General features: G+C 35.7%; 1 protein-coding gene across 1 annotated transcript in view; it reads right to left on the minus strand.

The window, feature by feature from the left end:
- Window positions 1–9,271: 9,271 nt before the first annotated feature.
- The window catches only part of LOC129261548 (uncharacterized), a 42,321-nt gene continuing 25,231 nt past the window's right edge, over window positions 9,272–26,361 (minus strand). Inside the window, exons 13-19 of the mRNA XM_064099467.1 lie at window positions 21,949–21,984; window positions 16,471–16,503; window positions 16,218–16,253; window positions 13,366–13,392; window positions 12,866–12,901; window positions 9,792–9,818; window positions 9,272–9,327 (exon numbers count right to left, since the gene is read on the minus strand). Of these exons, the coding sequence (XP_063955537.1) occupies window positions 9,272–9,327; window positions 9,792–9,818; window positions 12,866–12,901; window positions 13,366–13,392; window positions 16,218–16,253; window positions 16,471–16,503; window positions 21,949–21,984 (251 nt within the window). The remainder of the gene's footprint in view (window positions 9,328–9,791; window positions 9,819–12,865; window positions 12,902–13,365; window positions 13,393–16,217; window positions 16,254–16,470; window positions 16,504–21,948; window positions 21,985–26,361) is intronic.

A 26,361-nucleotide genomic window follows, 5' to 3' on the forward strand; every position in this document is an offset into this window, starting at 1 on the left:
AACCTCCCTTTTAAAGTCAAAATACACCAAATATATTTACTTCAAGTTATTATTGTTTTATGTAGTGACATGCTTCTTTTTTTCATGACTGCATAAAGTGATTGCCCCATTTTAAGGTCTTAATATAAAACAAACATCTCCTGTCCATGCTTGCGTTCACATTATAGGATTGGTGAGATATGTCTGCTCTTCATAAATTCCTAAATTCAGTCCTTAAAATGTGTGGTTTTCTGATCTGAATATCACAATTTTCAGCTCGCACTTCGCGCTCGCATCATTTGGATAGTTAAATACGTATGGTCTTAGTGAATTCCTAGAAACAAGCCTTAGAATGCCCCTCTTCGGGTCTTAATTTCCTAAAGTTTCAACTCGTGTTTCGCGATCGCAATATTTGATTAGTGAGATGCGTATGTTAATCATTGTTACAATGACTACAAGTGCTTCATGTGTTTAGATGTAATTCTAACAAAATCAGCAAGCTATTGGCACTCGCATTAGATGACTATGGTGAGATATGTAGCCTATACTCTTAATGGATTCCTAAAATATAGTCCTCAAAATGTCCTTGTTTGGGGTCAATACATACAACAAATTCTGCTTTGCGCTTCGCGCTCGCATTTCTTTGTTTAGCAAATCAGGTACGTATCATGATTACAAAAATTTGATAATGTCCCTTTTCAGGTCTGAATAACACAAGTTTTCAGTTCGCGCTCGCATTATTTGATCAGTGAGATACATATCCGTTTAATGGCACTGTCTTTAAAGTGTCTCTATTAGGTCAGTACACCTGGCAACTGAGCGCGCTTCGCGCGCTCACTAAGTGACCGGTAAGTGACTCAGCATTTTGCTGGTGCCCCCATGCCGTGACCCACGGTACGCCTCTGTTTGGGGGAAATGTACATTATATTACTATGTTCATTAATCATGATATGCAAGGGCGTAGGCTGGTTTGAGCATGGGAAGGTGCACATCTTGGGGAGATGGAACTGAAAAGGAAATAAAATCAGCTGTTGAAAGCAGAAGAAGGGATACACATTTCGTTTTACTTGCCAGTGTCGGAACTCCTCTGCCTCAGCGGGAGGGTGGACGTGCACCTCCACCCTAAGTCCTTGATATTGTAGCGTTAGTGGAAAGGGAACTGAACTATTGTTAGCTGTGTCATTCTCCTCTCATTATTATGATGCAGAATTATCATGATATTCTTATGGTAAGCTTGAGTCTCGAATGACATATCAGGTGTGTTTTTGTCAGTACATGCATCGCAGCTGCAATGACATGAGGGCGCAGTAATGCGATTTTTACGTCTGGTATCACAGGCCTATAATTCCCCATAGACTCGTGTGTTCACAAAAAATAAGGAGGAAATTCGATGGTTGAATGTTTACTACCAGTGGATAGGATATATGTCTGACATTCCATATCTGACCAGAAAAAGGGTACCTCGACCGGCTCATTTTTAAATTAATTCGGCATCTATGAAGACTACACCTGACAGGCTCAAATTTGGCGCAAATATTCACTACTGAACGATACGCGCCGTATAAGCTAAAACAACAACAAATTCATTACTTGAGAGAGTAAAAAATGCCCTAATTCGTCCGCCAGTAAAGTGGTGATATATCTTTCCAATTAGGATAAAAAGGAAGTTCAGGGGAGCGTTTCATGAAAGGACTTGTCAGACGTTTTATCCGACAAGTCCCATTTTATCCGACAGTTACCATAGTAACATTGTATATCAGCCAATCAAAATCAAGGAAAGATATCAGATCTGACAACATGTCGGACAAAAATGTTGATGAAACGCTCCCCAGGAGGTACCCTCCCTAGAATCAGTGTAAGATTGTCAGTCATATTCATTCATTATTGTCAATCAGCAATATCAAATTTAAAAATGAGTATCTTTTGCCTGCGAGTTGTAATTAGGCCCGTGTAACCGTCTATGTTTTCGTGGTCAAATCCAATAGTGAGCCTGTCTCCTTTTCCTCTTGGCCCTATATCACTGTACCCCATTTAGTATGGTGGCCCTGAAGGGACATCGCAAATAGACCAAATCGCGAATATTCACGACGAAATTGGCGACGAAATTCACGACGTCGCCAATTTCGTCGTGAATTTCGTCGTCAATTTGAATATTCACGACGAAATTGGCGACGAAATTCACGACGTCGTGAATTTCGTCGCCAATTTCGTCGTGAATTTGTTTTGCTTGCCTGGGCGGTATGCGGGTTGAAACCAATTCGTCTGCTGCTAACTCCTCCACTGCAGGGTCGATCTACATTCATTTAGTCTAATGCAATTCTGTCCATTAACTTTTCGCCTAACAACCATATGGTCCAATAACCATTTGGTCCAGTCATCACTTCGTCTATAATCACCAGTTCGTCTATGACCATTTCGTCTCACAACTAGTTGGTCTAATATCAATTTTATTTTCCTTAATTTCGCCCAATTAACACTTAGTTCAATTAGACCAAATGGCATATGGAATGAATGGCAATTGGACCAACTTGGTTATTAGACAAAATGGCAGCTAGACCATGTGGATAGTGGACGAACTGATGGTAGACCAAATGAAAGCAGACGAGTTGGCATTAGACCAATTGAAAAAAAACATTGAAAGGACAGAACGATGTCCACTGCTATCCATATGCATAGGCGGATCCAGGGGGGAGGGGGGCCAAGGGGCCCGCCCCCCCCCTATTGGCGGAGCAAGAAAAAGGAAAAAAGGAAAGAAAGAAAAAAAAGAGGGAAAAGAGAGTAAAAAAAAAAGAAGAGGAGGACGAGTGAATAAAGTAAGATAAGGGGAAGACATGGAAATAAAAAGAATATTTCATGTCACTATATAAAATTTTCGCTCGCGCTTCGCGCTCACATTGCCTGTTAAGTGATTTTCATATCTTGTTCAATATGGAGTTTGAATATCAAGTTTGGAAGTCAATATACAAAACATATTTCATCTCGAAAATCAAAATTTCATTATATTGCGTGATTTACAAATTGATTTTTAAAAAGTGCTCTGTAAATATGACAGTTTTATGGTCTGAATATTAACATTTTCCGCTCGCGCTGCGCGCCCGCAAATTTCGATTTAGCAGGTACCTATTATTTTCGTGTATTCCATAAAGTTTTCAAAATATCCCTTTTCAGGTCTGATTGTCAAAACGTATCAGCTAGCGCTACACGCTCGCATTTTGATCGTATGTCTCAATATTGATTATACAATCCCCTTTTCATGACAATGCAAAGATTTAGGCTCGCAATTTGCGCTCGCATTAATTGTTAAAATATATTAACTGATGCATCCTATTTAAATTACAAAAGTGCTTGAAATGTCCAGTTTTCAGGCCATAATATCATCAGACTTCACGCCCTCATTAGGCATTAATGAATAAGATATTGATTTAATAATTGAATTGTCCCTTTTGTTTCATCTCGCGCTTAGCAAGAGGAATAGGAAGACATTCATCATTTTCATATGATGACATGTCCTACATGTCCTAAGGATGTACCGGTCCTATGTCAAAACTCAAAGTAATTATAATGAAAAAAATCAGCTCTGTGCGATCCATATCCACTTTACAATTTTCTTACAAAGTGCTTGAAATATAGAGCTGAAATTGACTCTTTTTTCAGATCGGAATATCAAAGAGTTTAAGCTCGCGCTTCGCGCTCGCTTTGATTTTCATGATAAAAGATGTATTTAGAATGCCTAGATTTTAGGTCTAAATATGAAACACGCGCGCGCATGTTTATTCAGATATTCAACTTGTTCTCTATTTAAATCATTATCCAGTTTCACATCACAATATAAACAATTTTCTGCTCGCACTTTGTGCTTGCATCATTAATGTAGGAATTACTCATTTTTTTTTTGAAAATTTACAAAACATGAATAGAGTGTCCCGTATTTAGGTCTAAATCTCGATTTTTTCCGCTCGCGCTTCGCACTCGCATCAATTGTTTAGTTATATAGCTATCCTGCTCACGATTACAAAAATTGATTAAAATGTTCCATTCTTTATGTAGAAATGTCAAAAATTTTCAGCTCGCGCTTCGCGCTCGCATCAATTGTTTATTATATACCTATTCTGTTTAAGTTACAAAAAGTCCTTAGAATTTCCATTTTTAAGTAAAAATTTCAAAAAAATTCAGCTCGTGCATCGCGCTCGCATTATTTGATTTTTAAAATATATAACGTCTTCATGACTAACTGCATGCAGTCTTTAACATGTACCTATTCCACCAGTTCATTTCTGCTCGCGCTTCGCGTTCGTAGTAATTATTTATTTGCATACACATCTTTTTTAGGAAAACAAACATTGCCCAGAATGTTCAAATTATAGGAAAAAATACATAAGATTTCCAAAAAAATTTAGCTTCCGCTTCGCGCTTACATATAAATAAGGATTATGGTATTATATATTTATGTTGATTTATAAGAATAAAGCTAAGAAGAACCCCCCTTCACAAAAACCAAAAATCATCTTCGAGCGGCCGATCGGAGAAAATATGGCTGAAAAATAATTCCGCCCCCCCCCCCTATTGGCGAAGGCTGGATCCGCCCCTGGAACACCTAACAGGCAATGCGAGCGCGAAGCGCGAGCGAAAATTTTATATAGTGACATGAAAGAATCTTTTTATTTCCATGTCTTCCCCTCATTTTATTTTTTAACTCGTCTTCCTCCTCTTCTTTTTTTTCTCTTCTCTTTTCCCTCTTTTTTTATTTCTTTCTTCCCTTTTTTCTTTTTTTTTGCTCCGCCAATAGGGGGAGGGGGCGGGCCCCTCGGCCCCCCTCCCCGCTGGATCCGCCTATGCATATGGATAGCAGTGGACATCGTTCTGTCGTTTCAATTGTTTATTTTCAATTGGTCTAATGCCAACTCGTCTGCTTTCATTTGGTCTACCATCAGTTCGTCCACTATCCACATGGTCTAATTGCCATTTTGTCTAATAATCAAGTTGGTCCAATTGCCATTTATTCCATATGCCATTTGGTCCAATTGAACTACTAGTAAGTGTTAATTGGGCGAAATTAAGGAAAATAAAATTGATATAAGACCAACTAGTTATACGACGAAGTGGTCATAGACGAACTGGTGATTAGACAAAGTGATGACTGGACCAAATGGTTATTGGACCATATGGTTGTTAGGCGAAAAGTTAATGGACAGAATTGCATTAGACAAAATGAATGTAGATCGACCCTGCAGTGGAGAAATTAGCAGCAGACGAATTGGTTTCAACCCGCATACCGCCCAGGCAAGCAAAACAAATTCACGACGAAATTCACGACGTCGTGAATTTCGTCGTGAATAATTGGCGACGAAATTGGCGACGAAATTGGCGACGTCGTGAATTTCGTCGTGAATATTCGCGATTTGGTCTATATTTGCGATGTCCCTTCAGGGCCACCATAATTTAGCATCAATGAACTCGTGAAGGAGATATTCAGCTTTGCACTTGAAAGTCACTATTGACCTGCAACCGACTCGCTGGCTACATACAAAGACTACGTCTTGAACCTCACAATGAAGATTTTCATGTGTGGACATAAAAAGCATTTGAAACTCCAAAATGTACATAAAGTGATACTTCTAAACGAAAACTACTACAGCAAATCAAGACCCCTTAAACAACCAAAGGAAATTATGCATATAGGCTAAGCCTCTTTTGATTGCACATGTGCATGGATGCTGCAAAGCAAACTAAACTTATGCTGAATGGAAGTAAGACAGGATTGCCAGTTGGATAATACTTATGTCACATTTGCTCTACGGCGGCCGTACGGCTAGTCGAAAACAGCCGTTTAACATTTTTTGTATCAGCTACATATAGGTGGCTTGAATTAAATTTAATAAAACGACTGTTTTCGACTCGCCGTACGGCCGCCGTGGCGCAAATGTGACCGAGGTATATAGCTTGATGTTAAGGCTCCGTCACACTTATTCTGAATTGATCGTGCCGGTGTCATAGGATATGTGGCCCGGGTACCGGCGGTCCAAAGCGGCTAGTTGGTTAGTACCGCCAGTACAAAACGGCTAGTCGATCGGGCCCCCCGGATCCAAATGACTAGTTCAAATTTTTGCCGAAACGATAGGAGAGCCGCCGTTTGGTTCCGTCTTCGTCAGAAGGTTCGAATGTAGTAAATCTATTCTATAAATATCTGCTTTGGTGAAATGTTTCAATATATATATTGGTGTGATTTTTAATGTTATTTCATCACAATTATTTCTATAATTCGGTCTAAAAAAATGTTGGTAGATCTAGATAAGAGGTATTTCAGCCTCGTACGTTACGGACGGTTACCTACCCTCGGTACACGATGCGATGTACCGGTACCTTTTTTTGCGCACGCGCAGCGCTGGACTGCTTGGACAGTTGACACGGTACCGTACTGTACCACGTCTCTTATTTGGAGTAGGGTCTACTATAACGTTAGTTTTTAAACATTTGTTTTTTAACTTTTTGATTGTAAACATGGACCGTGATATTGTTATGTTTAAAGACAATATTATGTCGTCGGCTCGTCAGATGGGGTTAAAGCAGGCTGGTACTAAAACAAAGAGATTCCTATCCTTCGTAACACATCCCTGGTCTGAATATTACGTCAATATCTATACATCACAAATTATATTTTTTTATTAAACAGTCAAAATTTTGCTCGCAGCTTAAAAAAAAATGCGTTGTACGCCATGTCTGGCCCAAACTTTTGCCTCATTACGCCACTGGGGTAGATAGTATACTTTTTTTTTTTTTTGTTCTTCATATTTTAAGTGCGCTTTTTGCCTTTTTCCCCTGTGTCCCTCTCCCACTTTAAAATTTGCCCCGCCGCTCCTGATTATTTTCCTCTGTCTTCATATTTCTATACATTTGGTAAAATATATAGCGTGAGAAATGACTAGCGGACAAAACGTCGCTGGTGTTTCATACTTCAATGATCAGTGAAATGACAATACAAATCTTGTAGCTTCTTTCTTGTGCCAAGCTTTGGTCGAAAGCTTGGTGCAATTAAAGTGATATTAAGAAGCTACATAGGCGACGGAAGTGGGGGGCGAGGGTTCTGTCCCCCCTAAATTTGAGGTGTTTTTTTTTTTGCTTGTCAATTTTGTTTCCTGCGTCCCCCCTAAATTCAGGTGGACCGCCCTAAAATTGTTTAAAATCGTTATGGTCCCCCTAAAATTTTGTTTGTTCACTTTTTTTTTTGCTTGTCAATTTTTTTTCCTGTGTCCAACCATAAATTCCAGGTATACCCCCCTAATTTTGTTGGCTTCCGCCGCCAATGAGAAGCTATACGACCAATTTTGAGTCATTCATTCACTTCTAACTAAAAAAATATATATAGGGCCTAAATGGTATTAAATGGTATTAAATGCCAGCCAGGTGTGGATCCAGGAATTTCAAGGGGGGCACTTTTGTCCAGAAAAATTTGACAGGCAAAAGATAAAAAAAGGGTTAGCACTTGCACATATACGGTACTTTCGACCACTTTTTTGTGGCTCTCAAAAGGGGGGGGGGGGGAGGCATGAGCCGGGTGTGCCCCCCCCCCCGGATCCGCGCCAAAGCACCCCTCCCTCGAGCTTAAGGTCAGTTTGGTGCCCCCTCATAACGGGTCAAGTTGATGCCCCCTCAGTTTAAGTTCAATTTGTCCACCCCCCTCCCCCATGTGACACATGAATGCGCTCCCGGTCAAACATCAAATTAGCACCCCAAAAGTCGAGCATCATTTCTGCTCCTCGCTAGGTCAAACTTCAAATTGCGGGCGCGCCCATGCACGCTCTTTTATTATTATTATTTCATCTCCCCCTCTTTTCCCCCTTCATTTTCCTCCCCCACCCCTTTTTTTCCTTTTCTCATATATTTTTCCCCATTTTTTTGCGATCTCTTCTTCCTAGTTCTCTCCCTTTTATTTTCATATATTTCCTCCTTTTTCGACTACCCGGGTCCCGTGCCCCAACCCCCCCCCCCCCAAAACAAAAATATGCGCATAAAAAAATTATGTGTGTGTGTCTCATTACCGTGTTTACACTTAATCGGATTTTGCATCGGCTTTTTCATAGCGTGTAAACGCGATTAACTTGCATCGGCTCGCGGTTCAGAACTGGCAAATTGCACCACCAAAGTAGTAGGTTCTGAACCGCGAGCCGATGCAAAATCGGCTTTTTTTTACTACGTGTATTACAGAAAGCCGATTCTGCATCGGCAATTGGTGCGCATTTCATTTACTTTACCATTGTGACGTAATTGTAAGCGCACGGATCCAGCGTTGTCTTTATTATGACGTATATTGTTGGTGTGCGTATCATTCAGGTTTTTGCATCGGCTCGCGGTTCTGAACCGCAAACCGCGAGCTGTAACAGCGTGTAAACGCAGTGCAAGATAAACCAAAAGCCGATTCTGCATAGACTTTTGGTTCTGAACCAAAAGCCGATTAAGTGTATACACGGTAAATGAGGAGTCACTTAGAGTTCCCTGTGTTTTTGGCAGCCTTATTGTTGGACTTATATAGTTTTCTTGTATTGATACATTCATTTTGATTTCTACTTGATTACTTTTGGGGTTCGAAGAGCATGCAGCAGTGTTTACCCCCCCCCCCCCATCACCCTAGTCGCCAATCCAATCCTATTCCTTGCTTGGTTATGAAGACCAAGACAAACCAGCCATATTGGTGGATTATCGAAGTTCACACCCCGAATAGCACAGGCGCACAAAGGGAGCACGCAGTGTGAATAGGGCTTTATGGCTCCACACAGCAGCCGTCCCCGGATGTTTAATTAATTAATGGGAAGAGTGCTAAAAAATACGACTCCCTAAATAACTTGAGATTCTCAAATCGGCAACTGTATCTGTTCTGTGGGTGTGGTTGACTTGGAGGAGCCAATTGGTTGAAAAGGACGACTGGAATATCACATTCTTGCTGTAGGGGTGATAATGGTGCATGAATAGCGTATCGGAACAAATCGCCTGGTCGGAACAAAACGATTATGACGATCGCATCACACAACAAAATTCGGAACTAATCGGCGGGTAAAAGAGCCGTCGATTAGTACCTCCGGCCCCGATCACCTGCCCGGTCCAAATCGCCTATGACACCGGCCTGATAATATTTGTTCGAAAACCAGCTTGACAAGGGTTTCCCGCTATTCTGCTCTCCCAATTTGTCCAATACGTTTTGAATGATGCTAGGAAACATACTGTGAATGATTTGTGGTTTCAACAAATCAGGATGGGTGGGGGATGGGCTGGGATTGTGGTCAATGCAAGTATGATGATTTTAGGAGTGGCACCATTTACCTGTAGTTGGGACACCTTGGCTACCCGTTGTAACATCTGAAAAATATACATTATATTTTTATCAGTCAATAATGACAAAGAGTACGAACATTGTAAAATGACAATATTTCCAATTACTATAATTCCCAATCCTATTGGCTAGCCCATCGTAACTCGGATTGACGAAGAAATATGTAAATGAAGTGAAAGTCTATACACCCTAATTGGCTAAGTGATTTTCAACATTTATTACGATAATCATTTTGTTAATAATCCGATGGAATGGGTAGAAATTCAAAATGTAATGTGAGAGTCAATTTTATTCTGAAGGAAGTTATTAAAGCAACATATTTTGTACTTCACATCTTCCAAGTGCAGGAAATGGCTACCTGCATGGCAAAGATATTATTTCCTTGATATATTATCAATATTCTCTTTGTTTTAAAACTTTATCATGATCGATTAATTTTCATTCAAATATATAATTAGCTTTATTTTTTTTGCTTACGGCATAGTCTTACCTGGATATTGGTGAGCAGTTGTAGATTCTGATTTTGAAAAGAAAAATTAAAATGAGAGTTAAATTTCCTTTCAAAATATGTAAATAATTGATAGGACGTCACGTTTTTCATGTTTCATGTCATAGAACAGTGGCCGTGAAACGGTAATAAAATTAACTTAAGGCATAAGGAGGTTAAGTCGGACGCCGGGGAGGGATCATTTCTACGTTTTTGTACACGGTTTTTGAAGAAAAAAAGTATGGTGGAGGCTGAAGCCCCCAGCGTCAATATTGCTCCTGCGACAATTGCTCCGGGCTTAATTTCGTTTAGAAAATGTTAGTGTTTAGGTTGCAATAGGATGTTATGTTAAGTTTAGGGTTAGGGTAGGGTATAGTAATAAAACCAGGGTTGAAGTTGGTGCGATACTATCATGAAATTTCAACTGTGTCGGTTGGAAAACAACTACTGATTAAGCTTATGTTCTAAACACGAGAAAAAATCTCGAAGAGCTGCATTGAATTATTTTGCTACTTAATGATCAACGATAACATAACATGATACTTAGTACATTCTTACACTTACTTGGGGAAGAAGAACTAGTTTTGGAATCTAAGGGGAAAAGTATATAGTGTTGATTAATTCAACATTTTTTTCTAAAACTAGAGAAAATGGATGTATATTGATGTTTCCGTGAAACAGTTCATTTTCTATGAATTTTAACAAACACCATTTTTTTCTTGCGAAGAAACCATAAATTTTTTCCAGGATACTTTGCACCCACAATATTTCAACGATGAAGTAGTTGTTGATTTTGAGGACGGAAAATTGCCCTCAAATTTCTGATTTGTTGCGAGACTGATATCGCCCAAAGAGTAAGTAGTATGAAAAATAGATATACCAAGTTGATAATGATGTAAAAATGAAAGAAATTTGATAAACCATAATGAAGATGTTTTAGGATTAAAGTTGGATGTCAATAGTATTATTTACATAGAAATTACGTAAAGTGGTTCGCTATGCGAACGCGTAGCGAGTGAAGTATGTCAGTTTCAGAAACAAATATTGAAAAAAAAAATGTAGAATTCATGAAAATTATAAGGATTTACTTATTTGCTCGATAGGTTGTAGTGTCAACAAGGTATTGAAATTTTAGCACAAAACACATGTTTTATTGGTGAGATTAAGCTTTGTCAAATTCGATCCAAGGCACAAGATTTGTTATGTTTGACGGCCATTTTGTGTTAAGGTCAAGGTTTCGACTTAATTACAGTTATAAATTAGGCCCAAGGTTTATTTCGAAATAAGATATAGATTTCTATAGCATGCATATTAAATAATGCCTGAGATAAAGGCTGAATGCTTTATGAGGTTTATAATGAAATCTTTAAGCTGCATTATGCATCATTATGCATGAGGTTATGTAGGATATTTTGTGGACAGGATGTAGAATCCAGGTCAAAGGTCAAAGTCTGCAGCTGACCTTTTTTTCATTTCATTCAGAAGTATCTGGAATTTCTAAATGAATTAATTTATTGCATTTTACACCTTTTGGTCTTCATGCAAAACAAAAGCAAAGGAATAGACAAAAAAGGAAATATTATAGAGCAGTTCATTGATGATTTAGATCACTTTTTTTTAAAGCTATGAACACTGTAATTGTTGGTTATAAATCATGAAAGAGGTTTTCAGGATTAATTATTGCTTAATAAGCACCAAGTATTAATGCAAGAACAATGAGTCCATTAAAGGACATGTTATATTTAGTTAGCATTAACTTTTGCTTAGATAAACAAAGATTTAGCACTGAATGATAAATGAAAGAATTTATTTTTTATTCTTAGAATTGTGCTTAACAATGAACAGCTTCAAGCTAATGCTGTCAATCCAAACAAGCATAAAATAGTAATATTGCACATGCGAATTTAAAAGATTATTAATTGCATGTGTGTAAAGGAGATTTTGTTCTTCCTTTAGTTTTCAGGATGAGATGTTGATTTTTCCACAAAAAAGTGAAGCTTATAGTTTCTTACTATTTATATAAAGCACAATTCTGAGAGAGTATACTTATGGAACTATTTGTGCTCTATAGACAATAGAGGTCAAATATCCTTAAGATATTTTGCATAAATTAGGCACTTACATATACAAAAGAACACACAAGACAAAAGGTTATTTCATGAAGTGAAATTATATATATCTATTGTCATACGAAATGTACTAGTGAACTGATTGAAAGCATGACACTAAACAATATGTTTATCCTTTCTGTTTCAATTACAGATTGAATGATTTGGAAGGAGAATCTTATAGTTTTCTTGTATTGATACATTCATTGTGATTTCTACTACTTGATTACTTTGGGGGTTCAAAGAGCATGCAACAGTGTTTAACCCCCCCCCCCCCATCACCATAGTCGCCAATCCAATCCTATTTCTTGCTTGGTTATGAAGACCAAGACAAACCAGCCATATTGGTGGATTATCTAAGTTCACACCCCGAATAGCACAGGCGCACAAAGGGAGCACGCAGTGTGAATAGGGCTTCATGGCTCCACACAGCAGCCGTCCCCGGATGTTTAATCAATTGGAAGAGTGCTAAAAAATACGACTCCCTAAATAACTTGAGATTCTCAAATCTGCAACTGTATCTGTTCTGTGGGTGTGGTTGACTTGGATGAGCCAATTGGTTGAAAAGGACGACTGGAATATCACATTCTTGCTGTAGGGGTGATAATGGTGCATGAACAGCGTATCGGAACAAATCGCCTGTTCGGAACAAATCGACTATGACGATCGCATCACGCAACAAAATTCGGAACTAATCGGCGGGTAAAAGAGCCGTCGATTAGTACCTCCGGCCCCGATCACCTGCACGGTCCAAATCGCCTATGACACCGGCCTGATAATATTTGTTCGACAACCAGCTTGACAAGGGTTTCCCGCTATTCTGCTCTCCCAATTTGTCCAATACGTTTTGAATGATGCTAGGAAACATACTGTGAATGATTTGTGGTTTCAACAAATCAGGATGGGTGGGGGATGGGCTGGGATTGTGGTCAATGCAAGTATGATGATTTTAGGAGTTGCACCATTTACCTGTAGTTGGGACACCTTGGCTACCCGTTGTAACATCTGAAAAATATACATTATATTTTTATCAATCAATAATGACAAAGAGTACGAACATTGTAAAATGACAATATTTCCAATTACTATAATTCCCAATCCTATTGGCTAGCCCATCGTAACTCGGATTGACGAAGAAATATGTAAATGAAGTGAAAGTCTTTACACCCTAATTGGCTAAGTGATTTTCAACATTTATTACGATAATCATTTTGTTAATAATCCGATGGAATGGGTAGAAATTCAAAATGTAATGTGAGAGTCAATTTTATTCTGAAGGAAGTTATTAAAGCAACATATTTTGTACTTCACATCTTCCAAGTGCAGGAAATGGCTACCTGCATGGCAAAGATATTATTTCCTTGATATATTATCAATATTCTCTTTGTTTTAAAACTTTATCATGATCGATTAATTTTCATTCAAATATATAATTAGCTTTATTTTTTTTGCTTACGGCATAGTCTTACCTGGATATTGGTGAGCAGTTGTAGATTCTGATTTTGAAAAGAAAAATTAAAATGAGAGTTAAATTTCCTTTCAAAATATGTAAATAATTGATAGGACGTCACGTTTTTCATGTTTCATGTTATAGAACAGTGGCCGTGAAACGGTAATAAAATTAACTTAAGGCATAAGGAGGTTAAGTCGAACGCCGGGGAGGGATCATTTCTACGTTTTTGTACACGGTTTTTGAAGAAAAAAAGTATTGGGTAGGCTGAAGCCCCCAGCGTCAATATTGCTCCTGCGACAATTGCTCCGGGCTTAATTTCGTTTAGAAAATGTTAGTGTTTAGGTTGCAATAGGATGTTATGTTAAGTTTAGGGTTAGGGTAGGGTATAGTAATAAAACCAGGGTTGAAGTTGGTGCGATACTATCATGAAAGTTCAACTGTGTCGGTTGAAAAACAACTACTGATTAAGCTTATGTTCTAAACACGAGAAAAAATCTCGAAGAGCTGCATTGAATTATTTTGCTATGAATTTTAACAAACACCATATTTTTCTTGCGAAGAAACGATGAATTTTCCAAGGATACTTTGCAGCCACAATATTTCAACGATAAAGTAGTTGTTGATTTTGAGGACGGAAAATTGCCCTCAAATTTCTGATTTGTTGCGAGACTGATATCGCCCAAAAAGTAAGTAGTATAAAAAATAGATATACAAAGTTGATAATGATGTAAAAATGAAAGAAATTTGATAAACCATAAATGAAGATGTTTTAGGATTAAAGTTGGTTGTCAATATTATTATTTACATAGAAATTACGTAAAGTGGTTCGCTATGCAAACGCGTAGCGAGTGAAGTATGTCAGTTTCAGAAACAAATATTGAAAACAAATTCTGTAGAATTCATGAACAATTATAAGGATTTACTTATTTGCTCGATAGGTTGTAGTTTCAACAAGGTATTGAAATTTTAGCACAAAACACATGTTTTATTGGTGAGATTAAGCTTTGTCAAATTCGATCCAAGGCACCAGATTTGTTATGTTTGACGGCCATTTTGTGTTAAGGTCAAGGTTTCAACTTAATTGCAGTTATAAATTAGGCCCAAGGTTTATTTCGAAATAAGATATAGATTTCTAGAGCATGCAGATTAAATAATGCCTGAGATAAAGGCTGAATGCTTTATGAGGTTTATAATGAAATCTTTAAGCTGCATTATGCATCATTATGCATGAGGTTATGTAGGATATTTTTGGGACAGGATGTAGAATCCAAGTCAAAGGTCAAAGTCTGAAGCTGACGTGTAGTTCGTTTCATTCAGAAGTATCTGGAATTTCTAAATGAATTAATTTATTGCATTTTACACCTTTTGGTCTTCATGCAAAACAAAAGCAAAGGAATAGACAAAAAAGGAAATATTATAGAGCAGTTCATTGATGATTTAGATCACGTTTTTTTTGTGTTAGCTATGAACACTGTAATTATTGGTTATAAATCATGAAAGAGGTTTTCAGGATTAATTATTGCTTAATAAGCACCAAGTATTAATGCAAGAACAATGAGTCCTTTAAAGGGCGTGTTATATTTATTTAGCATTAACTTTTGCTTAGATAAACAAAGATTTAGCACTGAATGATAAATGAAAGAATTTATTTTTTATTCTTAGAATTGTGCTTAACAATGAACAGCTTCAAGCTAATGCTGTCAATCCAAACAAGCATGAAATAGTTATATTGCACATGCAAATTTAAAAGATTATTAATTGCATGTGTGTAAAGGAGATTTTATTCTTCCTTTAGTTTTCAGGATGAGATGTTGATTTTTCCCAAAATAAGTGAAGCTTATACTTTCTTACTTTTTATATAAAGCACAATTCTGAGAGAGTATACTTATTGAACTATTTGTGCTCTATAGACAATAGAAGTCAAATATCCCTAAGATATTTTGCATAAATTAGGCACTTACAGATATATAAAAAAAAAAACAAGACAAAAGGTTATTTCATGAAGTGAAATTATATATATCTATTGTCATACGAAATGTACTAGTGAACTGATTGAAAGCATGACACTAAACAATATGTTTATTCTTTCTTATTCAATTACAGATTGAATGATTTGGAAGGAGAATCTTATTAAACTCCATCCTCCATACAATATGCGGTATTCTCTCTGTTATTGAACTCCTTCTGTGACTTTAATGATCTAATACCTAAAATATATACATACGACTGTCCACTACAGCCTTTATCAATAATGTGACCAAATATTTCCTTATAAAGGCTGTAAGTCATTGCTAGACATTTCGAGGTAACATTTTTTCAATGCGTTGAGCACATAGATGACTTTTTCTCTATCTCCTCCCAGCACACATTAACCTTATAACAAAGAAAGGTTTGAATCACGCTACAGAAAAAAAGCAGAATGTCTGCTAATACAAATCTCAATACACGATAAAGAATATCATAAAATATACAGGGGAGCGGTTCATCAATGTTTGCCGTATGACAAGTTGTCAATCTGACAACCTTTTTCTCTTTTTGATTGGTTGGCAAGCACGGTTTCTATGGTAACTGTCGAAAAAAAAGAAGACCTGCAGGATAAAGCATCCGACAAGTTCATTTTTATAAAATTTAAAATCATTTAACAGTGTCAAATCGCGTTTTCACGTCGTCCTCTCTGTGAACACACTGTGAACAAGCACACTGTGAAAATATCCACAGCGAAAAGGTATCTTCACAGTGTGAGATTGAGCTGTTTATCAGCATGAATCACATCGTATACTGTGCTTTTTTGAAAACATGACTGTGAAAACAATGTGAATTCACCATATATACACTGTGAACACACTAATCTATAAGGGCAAAGCTTACCCGATGTTGTGACAGCGGGAGCATCAGATGTGACATCTGAACAAAATAAACAAAATATATTCATTTTATACCTTAAGAACTATATTATTGATTTGATTGCTTAGTGGTCATTTCTTTTATTGCTGTTTCACAGTTCACCTTATAATTTCAATTGTATTGCAAACACATTTTGAAAACATGACTGTGAAAACAATGTGAATACACCACATACACTGTGTGAACACTCTATTCATTATATAAGAGCAAAGCTTACCTGATGTGGTAACGGGAGCATCAGATGTTGCATCTGAACGGAAAAGACAACAAAAAATCATTTACGTTCAAGAACTACACAATTGTCATGAATGCTTTTGTTATTTATTTCATTGCTCTTTCATAATTCACCTCAATGTTTATTGACAATTATTCAGTGCACAAAAGGATAGTAACCTTCAACTCCTCACTATTTTTGTGATTTCTTGGTTTAGCTCTTATTGGGCACACTGTTAAAAATAAAACAGTAACAAGCAGTAATTATTACTGGCAGCTGGGACTCACAAACAGTATGAACTGTAAAATTGCCTTGGGCTGGAAAAAATTCAAAAAAATCTGGATGATTGTAAAAAAAAAAACCACCATTTTAACATTCATTTACCATGAAAATCGCCGTTAATTTACAAATACGAACACTATTTATACGATGAGATGCACTACAATCAACGTAATAACACGATAGTACGTTGGTATTTTTACAAAGATTACTTTGTCATACATTTAACTAGTAATTCTACGTTACATATCACTGCATAAATACGGTTGGTTTGTTAAATCATAGTGTCGTCTCTTTTTAAAATGTAAACATCCTGTAAATCTACGATTTTCTTGGTAAAATTACTAGTATTTTTAGTATTTTTAACAGTGCAGCGCATAAATTGCTATGTCTGAAAAAAAAAATGTTACACGTAATCTGAATAAAGAAGTTTCGCCATAAATAAGCGGGAAATAAAATATAGTAAAAACTGTATAGTCCAAAGCTGCAAGTTTCAACAATTGCAGCTTGCACCACTCCCAGTGTTGAAGCGATTAACCACCGAAACGTTTATAATGATGTCCAGTCTGTTTGTTAGAATAAAGTCAATTCCGTTCCTAGTGGTACCAATTGGACTTTGCCATGCCCATTTTTTTGTCCTTTTTCTTGAAGAAAGAGTTCATTACTCAATGCAAATTCCATTAGACGATCTCCTCTGTCATTCCTAGAGCCTATTCCAAATTTTCCTAGCATCACCTCGCTATTATTTTCAGTTTTGCCAACTTTAGCATTGAAATCTCCCATAACTATAGTAAAATTCTTTAACAGTTCTATAAAATGTATACATGTATTTCGGAGATAAAAGTCAATTATGTTTCTTGTTTAAAATCTTTAATAGTATCTAGTAGGGTCCTTTTGCAATAAGAAAACATAAAACAGGAAATTTTGGCCTACATTACAATTTGGACGCAGATATTTTCTTCGTTGAGATTTCAGCAGGAGCTCGTCTAGGTCCTGACGATGTTTTGAGGACGTCATATCTTTGCTGAACACTTTTGCTGAACTGTCTGCAAACGCTCCTGATATGAGGAACAATTTGGTCATTTTCACGAATGCATTATTTTGCAATTATATCCGAAGAATACTTCAGGTAGGCGCAGATTCACTGTGGATCTATTCGGTGAGCGGAGACGTCACGGCCTGGACACGAAAACGACACCAGGGGATCGCTTCATAAAAGGATTTGTCGGACGTTTCATCCGACAGTTTACAAAATACTAGTCCGACATCTGTGTTTGACAGTCGATCAAAACAAAATTTGCCTCAAAATTTGTAAGACGACTATGTTGATGAACTGCCCTCCCATTCCGACCTAAATTCAAAGTTGTTGCACACACAAACATGATTGGAAATTTATATTTTTTCTAATAATTAAGCAAATGCTATTCTTTCTTGTCTAAAGGGTACAAAACTGTACCTTCATTTCCCTATATGTGTGTGTAAGTTATGTCTCTTTGTACAAAATAAGTCGCAGCAATGAATATTTTATGCGTTAAGTCAGGTGTAAATCCATGTTTTAAAATTCTAGGTGGGCAAAATTGGAATATGATTTTCTTATAATTAAATACATCATCAGTTTGCTCATTTCATATTGAGTAAGACATGATCCACTGTTTCACCGAAAAATGTATTACTCCTTGTCTGATTTTGATGGAAATTTTTAATGTTTTGCCTGTGTGATTTTACGTTATCTGTTCAAATAAAATTATATTGAGCCTAGATTACCCGTTTAATGTTTTGCAAAATAATCTACGCATTCAGCGACTCAATGTCCTTATTTGAAAATTAAAAAAAGGGAAATATTATCTTTATGTTGATACGGTACTGGTATGTGCATATCTTTTCTTTTCATCTTGATAACGCCAATTAGTAATGATTTAACGGGTCGGTATTGCATTTGGCTAATCCGTTCTGAAAGTTCCAAACCCCTGAATAATGTGCCAAGAAAGTTACTTAGAATACCCATGAAACGAAACGAATTGAATAGGGCAATCGAAAAAAATCATAAACCTAACTTATTGAAACAAATGGCCAATAATGTTTTATGAACAAGGTTATTTTTTCATTACATAATTCTGACGGTACTTACCACAAAGTTTTAGTCTTGTGGGTAAATCGGGAGGAGGGGAAGTGCAGTTACATGTTTGACCGTTACTGAAACACACGTCGAAGGCAGGTACTATAGTGAAATTGATATATTGCACAAAAAATCACATCTTTCGATGATGCCTTCGGTCAAGAGTATATAGGCCTGCCGTGGGGATTTTTCGAGGAAATAAATTCACAAAATTTCTCCCATTTTGGCATGAAAGAGTTCAAATGTGCACTTTTCTTCTTATTTATTCATCTTTTTATCTTTTTTTTTTTTTTGGGGGGGGGGGGCGGGGATATGTTTTCTCTCTTCTCGGGGAAGGGGCACTACCTTTACAATCGATGAAGAATCTGGAAGAAACTTAAAATGAAATCTTTATAGATACTTGCAATTATGAAGTGATTTATTTTGAAAATGTTGTCTTATACCTGTATATTTCCAATTACATATATTATTGATGTGCTTTTAGGCATTTTCTTTGGTTGTTTAAGGGGTCTTGATGTGTTGTAGTTTTCGTTTAAAGTTATCACTTAATGTTTATTTTGGAGTTTCAGATTATGAAGAGGAATGTTATATAGGTATGTAATTTTCAAATTCATTATGACCCCAGTAATTTATTTCCTTTTCTTCATATTTCTTTTTAGGTTTTTGGAAATCCCAGGGAGACAGGGGGACGTGTCCCCCCCTATCCAAAATAATAGGGGGGACACAGTATCAAATGCCTCCCACTATTTTTGGTATTTTATGATGGAAAGAAATACATCATTCAAAATCGAAATAATGCATGTATTTTTTATGAGATTACCTTATATTTGGGGGTGATAACTTTTTTTTGCTTGTCAAATTTATTTGGGTCGAAATTACCTTACATTTGGGGTGATAAATTTTTTTTTTAGGGGAGGGGATTGTCAAATTTTCCAACCCCTGGTCCCCCTACCTTTGGGGAGAGATTTCCGCCAAAGGTTCTTTCAAAAACAACTATACACATGATACAAGGACTGTGAAATGGACTGCGTTGAATGGAGGCTTCCTTTGGAGGTAATGTACATATTCATGTGTTCATTAATCATGATATGCAAGGGCGTAGGCTAATTTGAGCATGAGAAGGTGCATATCTTGGGGAGGTGGAACTGAAAAGGAACTAAAATCAGCTGTTGAAAGCAGATGGGATACACATTTCGTTTTGCTTGCCAATGTCAGATCTCCTCTGCCTTAACGGGAGGATCCAGCCTACGCAGTGGCGTAGCTATGATTTTTTCCTGGGGGGGGGGGGGGGTCCTTGCTTTTTCAGGGTGGCAACATTTTTTCTGTGTGTGTTTACCATGTGTCACAAGGGCAGATCTGACTTTCGCCAATAGGGGGTGGGGCCCGAAATTATCTTCACCTATATTTCCCCCGATCAGTCACTTCTCAGCTTTATACTTAAAAAAACCATAAATATGATATAATCTCATAAGCCTTATATAAAAAGTGCAAGCGCGAAGCGCGAGCGATTTTTGAATATCTTTCATGTATTTTGTCCTGATAATTTATCATTGGCTGGGCAATGTTTGTGATCGTGATTCCTGAACAAGATGCGTATGTAACTAGATAAATACTGCGAACGTCAAGCGCGATCAGACATTTTTAATAAATGTTCTAGCATGATCGGAAAGGGACCTGTTAAGGACTGTTTACAGCTATACCCACGAATACGGTACATATTTCAACACTGGGAGCGTGAAGCGCGAGTTAAAACTTTTTAACATTCCGACCTAAAAATTGACATTCTAAGCATTTTTAGTAATCATAAATGGGATAGGTATGTAACTTAACAATTGATGCGAGCGAGAAGCGCGAGTGGAAGATAATTGAGATTTTAGACCTAAAAGGGGGGACACTATTCATATTTTGTAAATCATGAATAGGATAATGCGAGCGTGAAGCACGAGCAGACAATTATTGATATTCTGATCTGAAACTGGATAATTTAAGCATATTTTAAATAAAGAACATGCAGGCTATCTCAATAAACATGCGTGCGTATATATTATATTTAGACCTGAATCTGGGCATTGTGAATACATTTTTTTAATCATGAAGATCAATAATGAAAGCGCGAGCTGAAAATATTTGATATTACGATCTGAAAAAGGTAATTTTACACACTATTTCAAGTACTGTGAATGAAAATTGTGAAGTGGATGTGGATCACACTTAATGAATGCTGCGAGCGCGAAGCGTAACCTGATATTTTTTGTTATTATTTTAACAAAGGACCGGGATATTCTAAGGACATTTTGTCATATGAAAATGATGACTATCTTCCTATATTCCTAAGCTTGTCTATATTCCATTCTGAAAATATCCAATTTAGTTATTAGGAATTCATGAAAATGTTATTTTCTTATTTGTTAATCTAATATGCGTAATGACAGCGTGGAAGTTGTTGTTTTCAAGGGTTGAAAACTAGAAATTTTAAGCATTTTATAATTATGAATAATTGATTAATTATTTTCAATTTGATGAGCACAAAAGTTCAATTTCTCAATACCCTCTAAATATATTACCCTCTATCAACGCAGATAAACTTACGAACTCGTTTTGTTAAATCAAGCCACCAAGAAAACAACAGAAATGCTGCTAATTGATTATTGTTGTATTAATCTTAAGAGATGATAAAGGATATCAGAGAATACACAGGACAGCGTTTCATCAACATTTGCCGTATGACAAGTTGTCAATCTGACAACCTTTTCTCTTTTTGATTGGTTGTGAAGCAGTTTCTATGGTAACTGTCGAAAAAAGAAGACCTGCTGGACAAGGCATCCGACAATTCCTTTACATGAAATATACAATCATATTACCGTGTCAAATCGCGTTTTCACGTCGTCCTCTCTGTGAACACACTGTGAACAAGCACACTGTGGAAATATCCACAGCGAAAATGTATCTTCACAGTGTGAGATTGAGCTGTTTATCAGCATGAATCACATCGTATACTGTGCTTTTTTGAAAACATGACTGTGAAAACAATGTGAATTCACCATATATACACTGTGAACACACTATTCTATAAGGGCAAAGCTTACCCGATGTTGTGACAGCGGGAGCATCAGATGTGACATCTGAACAAAATAAACAGAATATATTCATTTTATACCTTAAGAACTATATTATTGATATGATTGCTTAGTGGTCATTTGTTTTATTGCTGTTTCACAGTTCACCTTATAATTTCAATTGTATTATTCAGTGCACGAATGGATGGTAACCTTCAACTTCTATGAGGCGCCGAATGTACCAATATTATATAGAACAATTATTTGTTATATAATCATTATTTATTAAATAATAACTATTATTTATATATAATTTACATTTTATTTGTAAATAACTACTATTATATAAAATATCATTTATAATTATTTATATATAATTCCAAGTAATACTTCATTATTTGTAAATAAAAATAGTTCGACATTCCATTATTTATAAATAATGATTATTTGTTTTTCATTATTTATAAATAATGATTATTTGTTTTTCATTATTTATAAATAATGATTATTTGTTTTTCATTATTTATAAATAATGATTATTTGTTTTTCATTATTTACAAATAATGATTATTTGTTTTTCATTATTTATAAATAATGATTATTTGTTTTTCATTATTTATAAATAATGATTATTTGTTTTTCATTATTTACAAATAATGATTATTTGTTTTTCATTATTTATAAATAATGATTATTTGTTTTTCATTATTTATAAATAATGATTATTTGTTTTTCATTATTTATAAATAAGGATTATTTGTTTTTCATTATTTACAAATAATGATTATTTGTTTTTCATTATTTATAAATAATGATTATTTGTTTTTCATTATTTATAAATAATTTGTTGAGTTTTCCATTATTTATAAATAATGATTATTTGTTAAATAATGAAAACGTCTACTTCATTATTTATAAATAATTTTTTCGAGTGCACCATTATTCTCATTATTTATAAATAATCATTATTTAATGTTCGAGTTTTCCATTATTTATAAATAAAGATTATTTGTTAAATAATGCCATTATTTATTAAATAATGCCATTATTTATTAAATAATGGAAAACTCGCTATAACATGCAAATGTGGGACCGCCCATGATATGAATATTCATGATGCCATTTCCTTTTTCGTGATTTTTCTTCACAAATTTTTGTCCATTTCCTCTTCATAATGACATTTCTTGAAGCAATTTTCTAGGGATATGGTCTGATTGTAATATTCTTCATTTTCTATATAACTTCGTCTTCGTAGAAATATCAAAAAGTGTAATTTTATACGATTTTTCCTACAGTTCACAATCCCCATAGGCGCGCGTGTACGGTAGGGACAACCGGTGAATCGACGGAGTGCTCTTCATCGAAATACTACGTTGGTTGGTCCCCGGAAGTGGCGGGCGGAATTTAGCCCGAATCCTCGATGGAAGTCGATCAAGTGCATATGAGCTGAGAGAGTGAAATATCAGTGTACTTGTACAGGCCCTTCTACTTTTTATAAATATTTCTTGTTGCTTTTTTTGTTAAGTTAATTTTTCCTGGTGTAGAGATAAGTTTCAGTTCTAATAATGCACTTCAAATACATTTTGGAGTGTCTGTTTGAGGCGTTTGGGGCGATTTCACCCTGGCCCCAAAATGCTCGCAACGACAATACGGGGGCATGATGACCCCTAAATTTTAAAAAACTTATTTTTCTATTGAAAATTATCTCAAAATTCACCAAAAGTGTGCACGAAAGCCTTCGTATTTCACTTTTAAAACTCCAAAAAGTGCCCAAATGACAAGCTTGGTCGCTTCGCTGTGTCGCATTCAACTTGAGAACGTTTAAGCGTCTGCTTCGATATATCCCCCCCCCCCTCCTCCGAAAGAAATTCTGTATACGGCCATGCTCTAAAGAGCCTGGCACATTGATTTATGTATACTTTCATTTTCATTATTTTTATCTCATTATCAACATGGCCTTACGCAGAATTTTTTCCAGGGGGGCCGGGGCCGCGGAGCATGACGCGTGCGTAAACTTTCTAAAAAAAATCTTGAAAGCGAGACAGCCACGGGACCAAGCCCAAATGACAAGCTTGGTCGCTTCGCTGTCTCGCTTTCAACTTGAGAACGTTTACGCGCGTCTGCCCCCACCCCCCGAAAGAAATTCTGTGAACGGCCATGCTCAAAAGAGCATATGGCACATTGATTTATATGTACTTTTCATTTTCATTATTTTTATCACATTATCATCATGGCCTTACACAGAATTTTTACCGGGGGGGGGGGGGGGGGAGCAGCTAGGACGCGCGTAAAGTTTCTCAAAAAAATCTTGAAAGCGAGACAGCGACGCGACCAAGCTCAAATGACAAGCTTGGTCGCTTCGCTTTTTCAAGATTTTTATGAGAAAGTTTACGCGCGTCCTGCTCCCCCCCACCCCCCCCCCCCCCGGAAAAAATTCTGCGTAAGGCCATGATGATAATGAGATAAAAATAATGAAAATGAAGTATACATAAATCAATGTGCCAGGCTCTTTAGAGCATGGCCGTATACATAATTTCTTTCGGAGGAGGGGGGGGGGGGGGGGAAGCAGACGCGTAAACGTTCTCAAGTTGAAAGCGACACAGCGAAGCGACCAAGCTTGTCATTTGGGCACTTTTTGGAGTTTTAAAAGTGAAATACGAAGGCTTTCGTGCACACTTTTGGTGAATTTTGTGATAATTTTCAATAGAAAAATAAGTTTTTAAAAATTTAGGGGGCATCATGCCCCCGTATTGTCGTTGCGAGCATTTTGGGGACAGGGTGAAATCGCCCCAAACGCCTCAAACAGACACTCCAAAATGTATTTGAAGTGCATTATTAGAACTGAAACTTATCTCTACACCAGGAAAAATTAACTTAACAAAAAAAGCAACAAGAAATATTTATAAAAAGTAGAAGGGCCTGTACAAGTACACTGATATTTCACTCTCTCAGCTCATATGCACTTGATCGACTTCCATCGAGGATTCGGGCTAAATTCCGCCCGCCACTTCCGGGGACCAACCAACGTAGTATTTCGATGAAGAGCACTCCGTCGATTCACCGGTTGTCCCTACCGTACACGCGCGCCTATGGGGATTGTGAACTGTAGGAAAAATCGTATAAAATTACACTTTTTGATATTTCTACGAAGACGAAGTTATATAGAAAATGAAGAATATTACAATCAGACCATATCCCTAGAAAATTGCTTCAAGAAATGTCATTATGAAGAGGAAATGGACAAAAATTTGTGAAGAAAAATCACGAAAAAGGAAATGGCATCATGAATATTCATATCATGGGCGGTCCCACATTTGCATGTTATAGCGAGTTTTCCATTATTTAATAAATAATGGCATTATTTAATAAATAATGGCATTATTTAATAAATAATGGCATTATTTAATAAATAATGGCATTATTTAATAAATAATGGTTATTTGTATATAAATAATGATTATTTGTATATAATGGCAAACTGTAAAAATTGTTTATAAATAATGATTAATGGGATATTGAAACAAAATTATTATTTATAAATAATGAAGTAGGTATTTCATTATTTAACAAATAATCTTTATTTATAAATAATGGAAAACTCGAACATTAAATAATGATTATTTATAAATAATGAGAATAATGGTGCACTCGAAAAAATTATTTATAAATAATGAAGTAGACGTTTTCATTATTTAACAAATAATCATTATTTATAAATAATGGAAAACTCAACAAATTATTTATAAATAATGAAAAACAAATAATCATTATTTGTAAATAATGAAAAACAAATAATCATTATTTATAAATAATGAGAAACCAATTATCATTATTTATAAATAATGAAAAACAAATAATCATTATTTATAAATAATGAAAAACAAATAATCGTTATTTGTAAATAATGAAAAACCAATTATCATTATTTATAAATAATGAAAAACAAATAATCATTATTTATAAATAATGAAAAACAAATAATCATTATTTGTAAATAATGAAAAACAAATAATCATTGTTTATAAATAATGAAAAACAAATAATCATTATTTATAAATAATGAAAAACAAATAATCATTATTTATAAAAAATGGAATGTCGAACTATTATTATTTACAAATAATGAAGTATTACTTGGAATTATATATAAATAATTATAAATGATATTTTATATAATAGTAGTTATTTACAAATAAAATGTAAATTATATATAAATAATAGTTATTATTTAATAAATAATGATTATATAACAAATAATTGTTCTATATAATATTGGTACATTCGGCGCCTCATAAACTTCTCACTATTTTCTTGTGATTTCTAAACAAGTGTTAAAAAATTCCCTTTTTCCTTAAAATATAGAAAATGGATAAAAGAAGTCCTGCTTGATAAAGTATCCGACAAGTCGTTTTTCATGAAATATAAAATCATCTTACAGTGTCA

Source organism: Lytechinus pictus, chromosome 5, assembly GCF_037042905.1.
Source record: "Lytechinus pictus isolate F3 Inbred chromosome 5, Lp3.0, whole genome shotgun sequence".
NCBI classification, from domain to species: domain Eukaryota; kingdom Metazoa; phylum Echinodermata; class Echinoidea; order Temnopleuroida; family Toxopneustidae; genus Lytechinus; species Lytechinus pictus.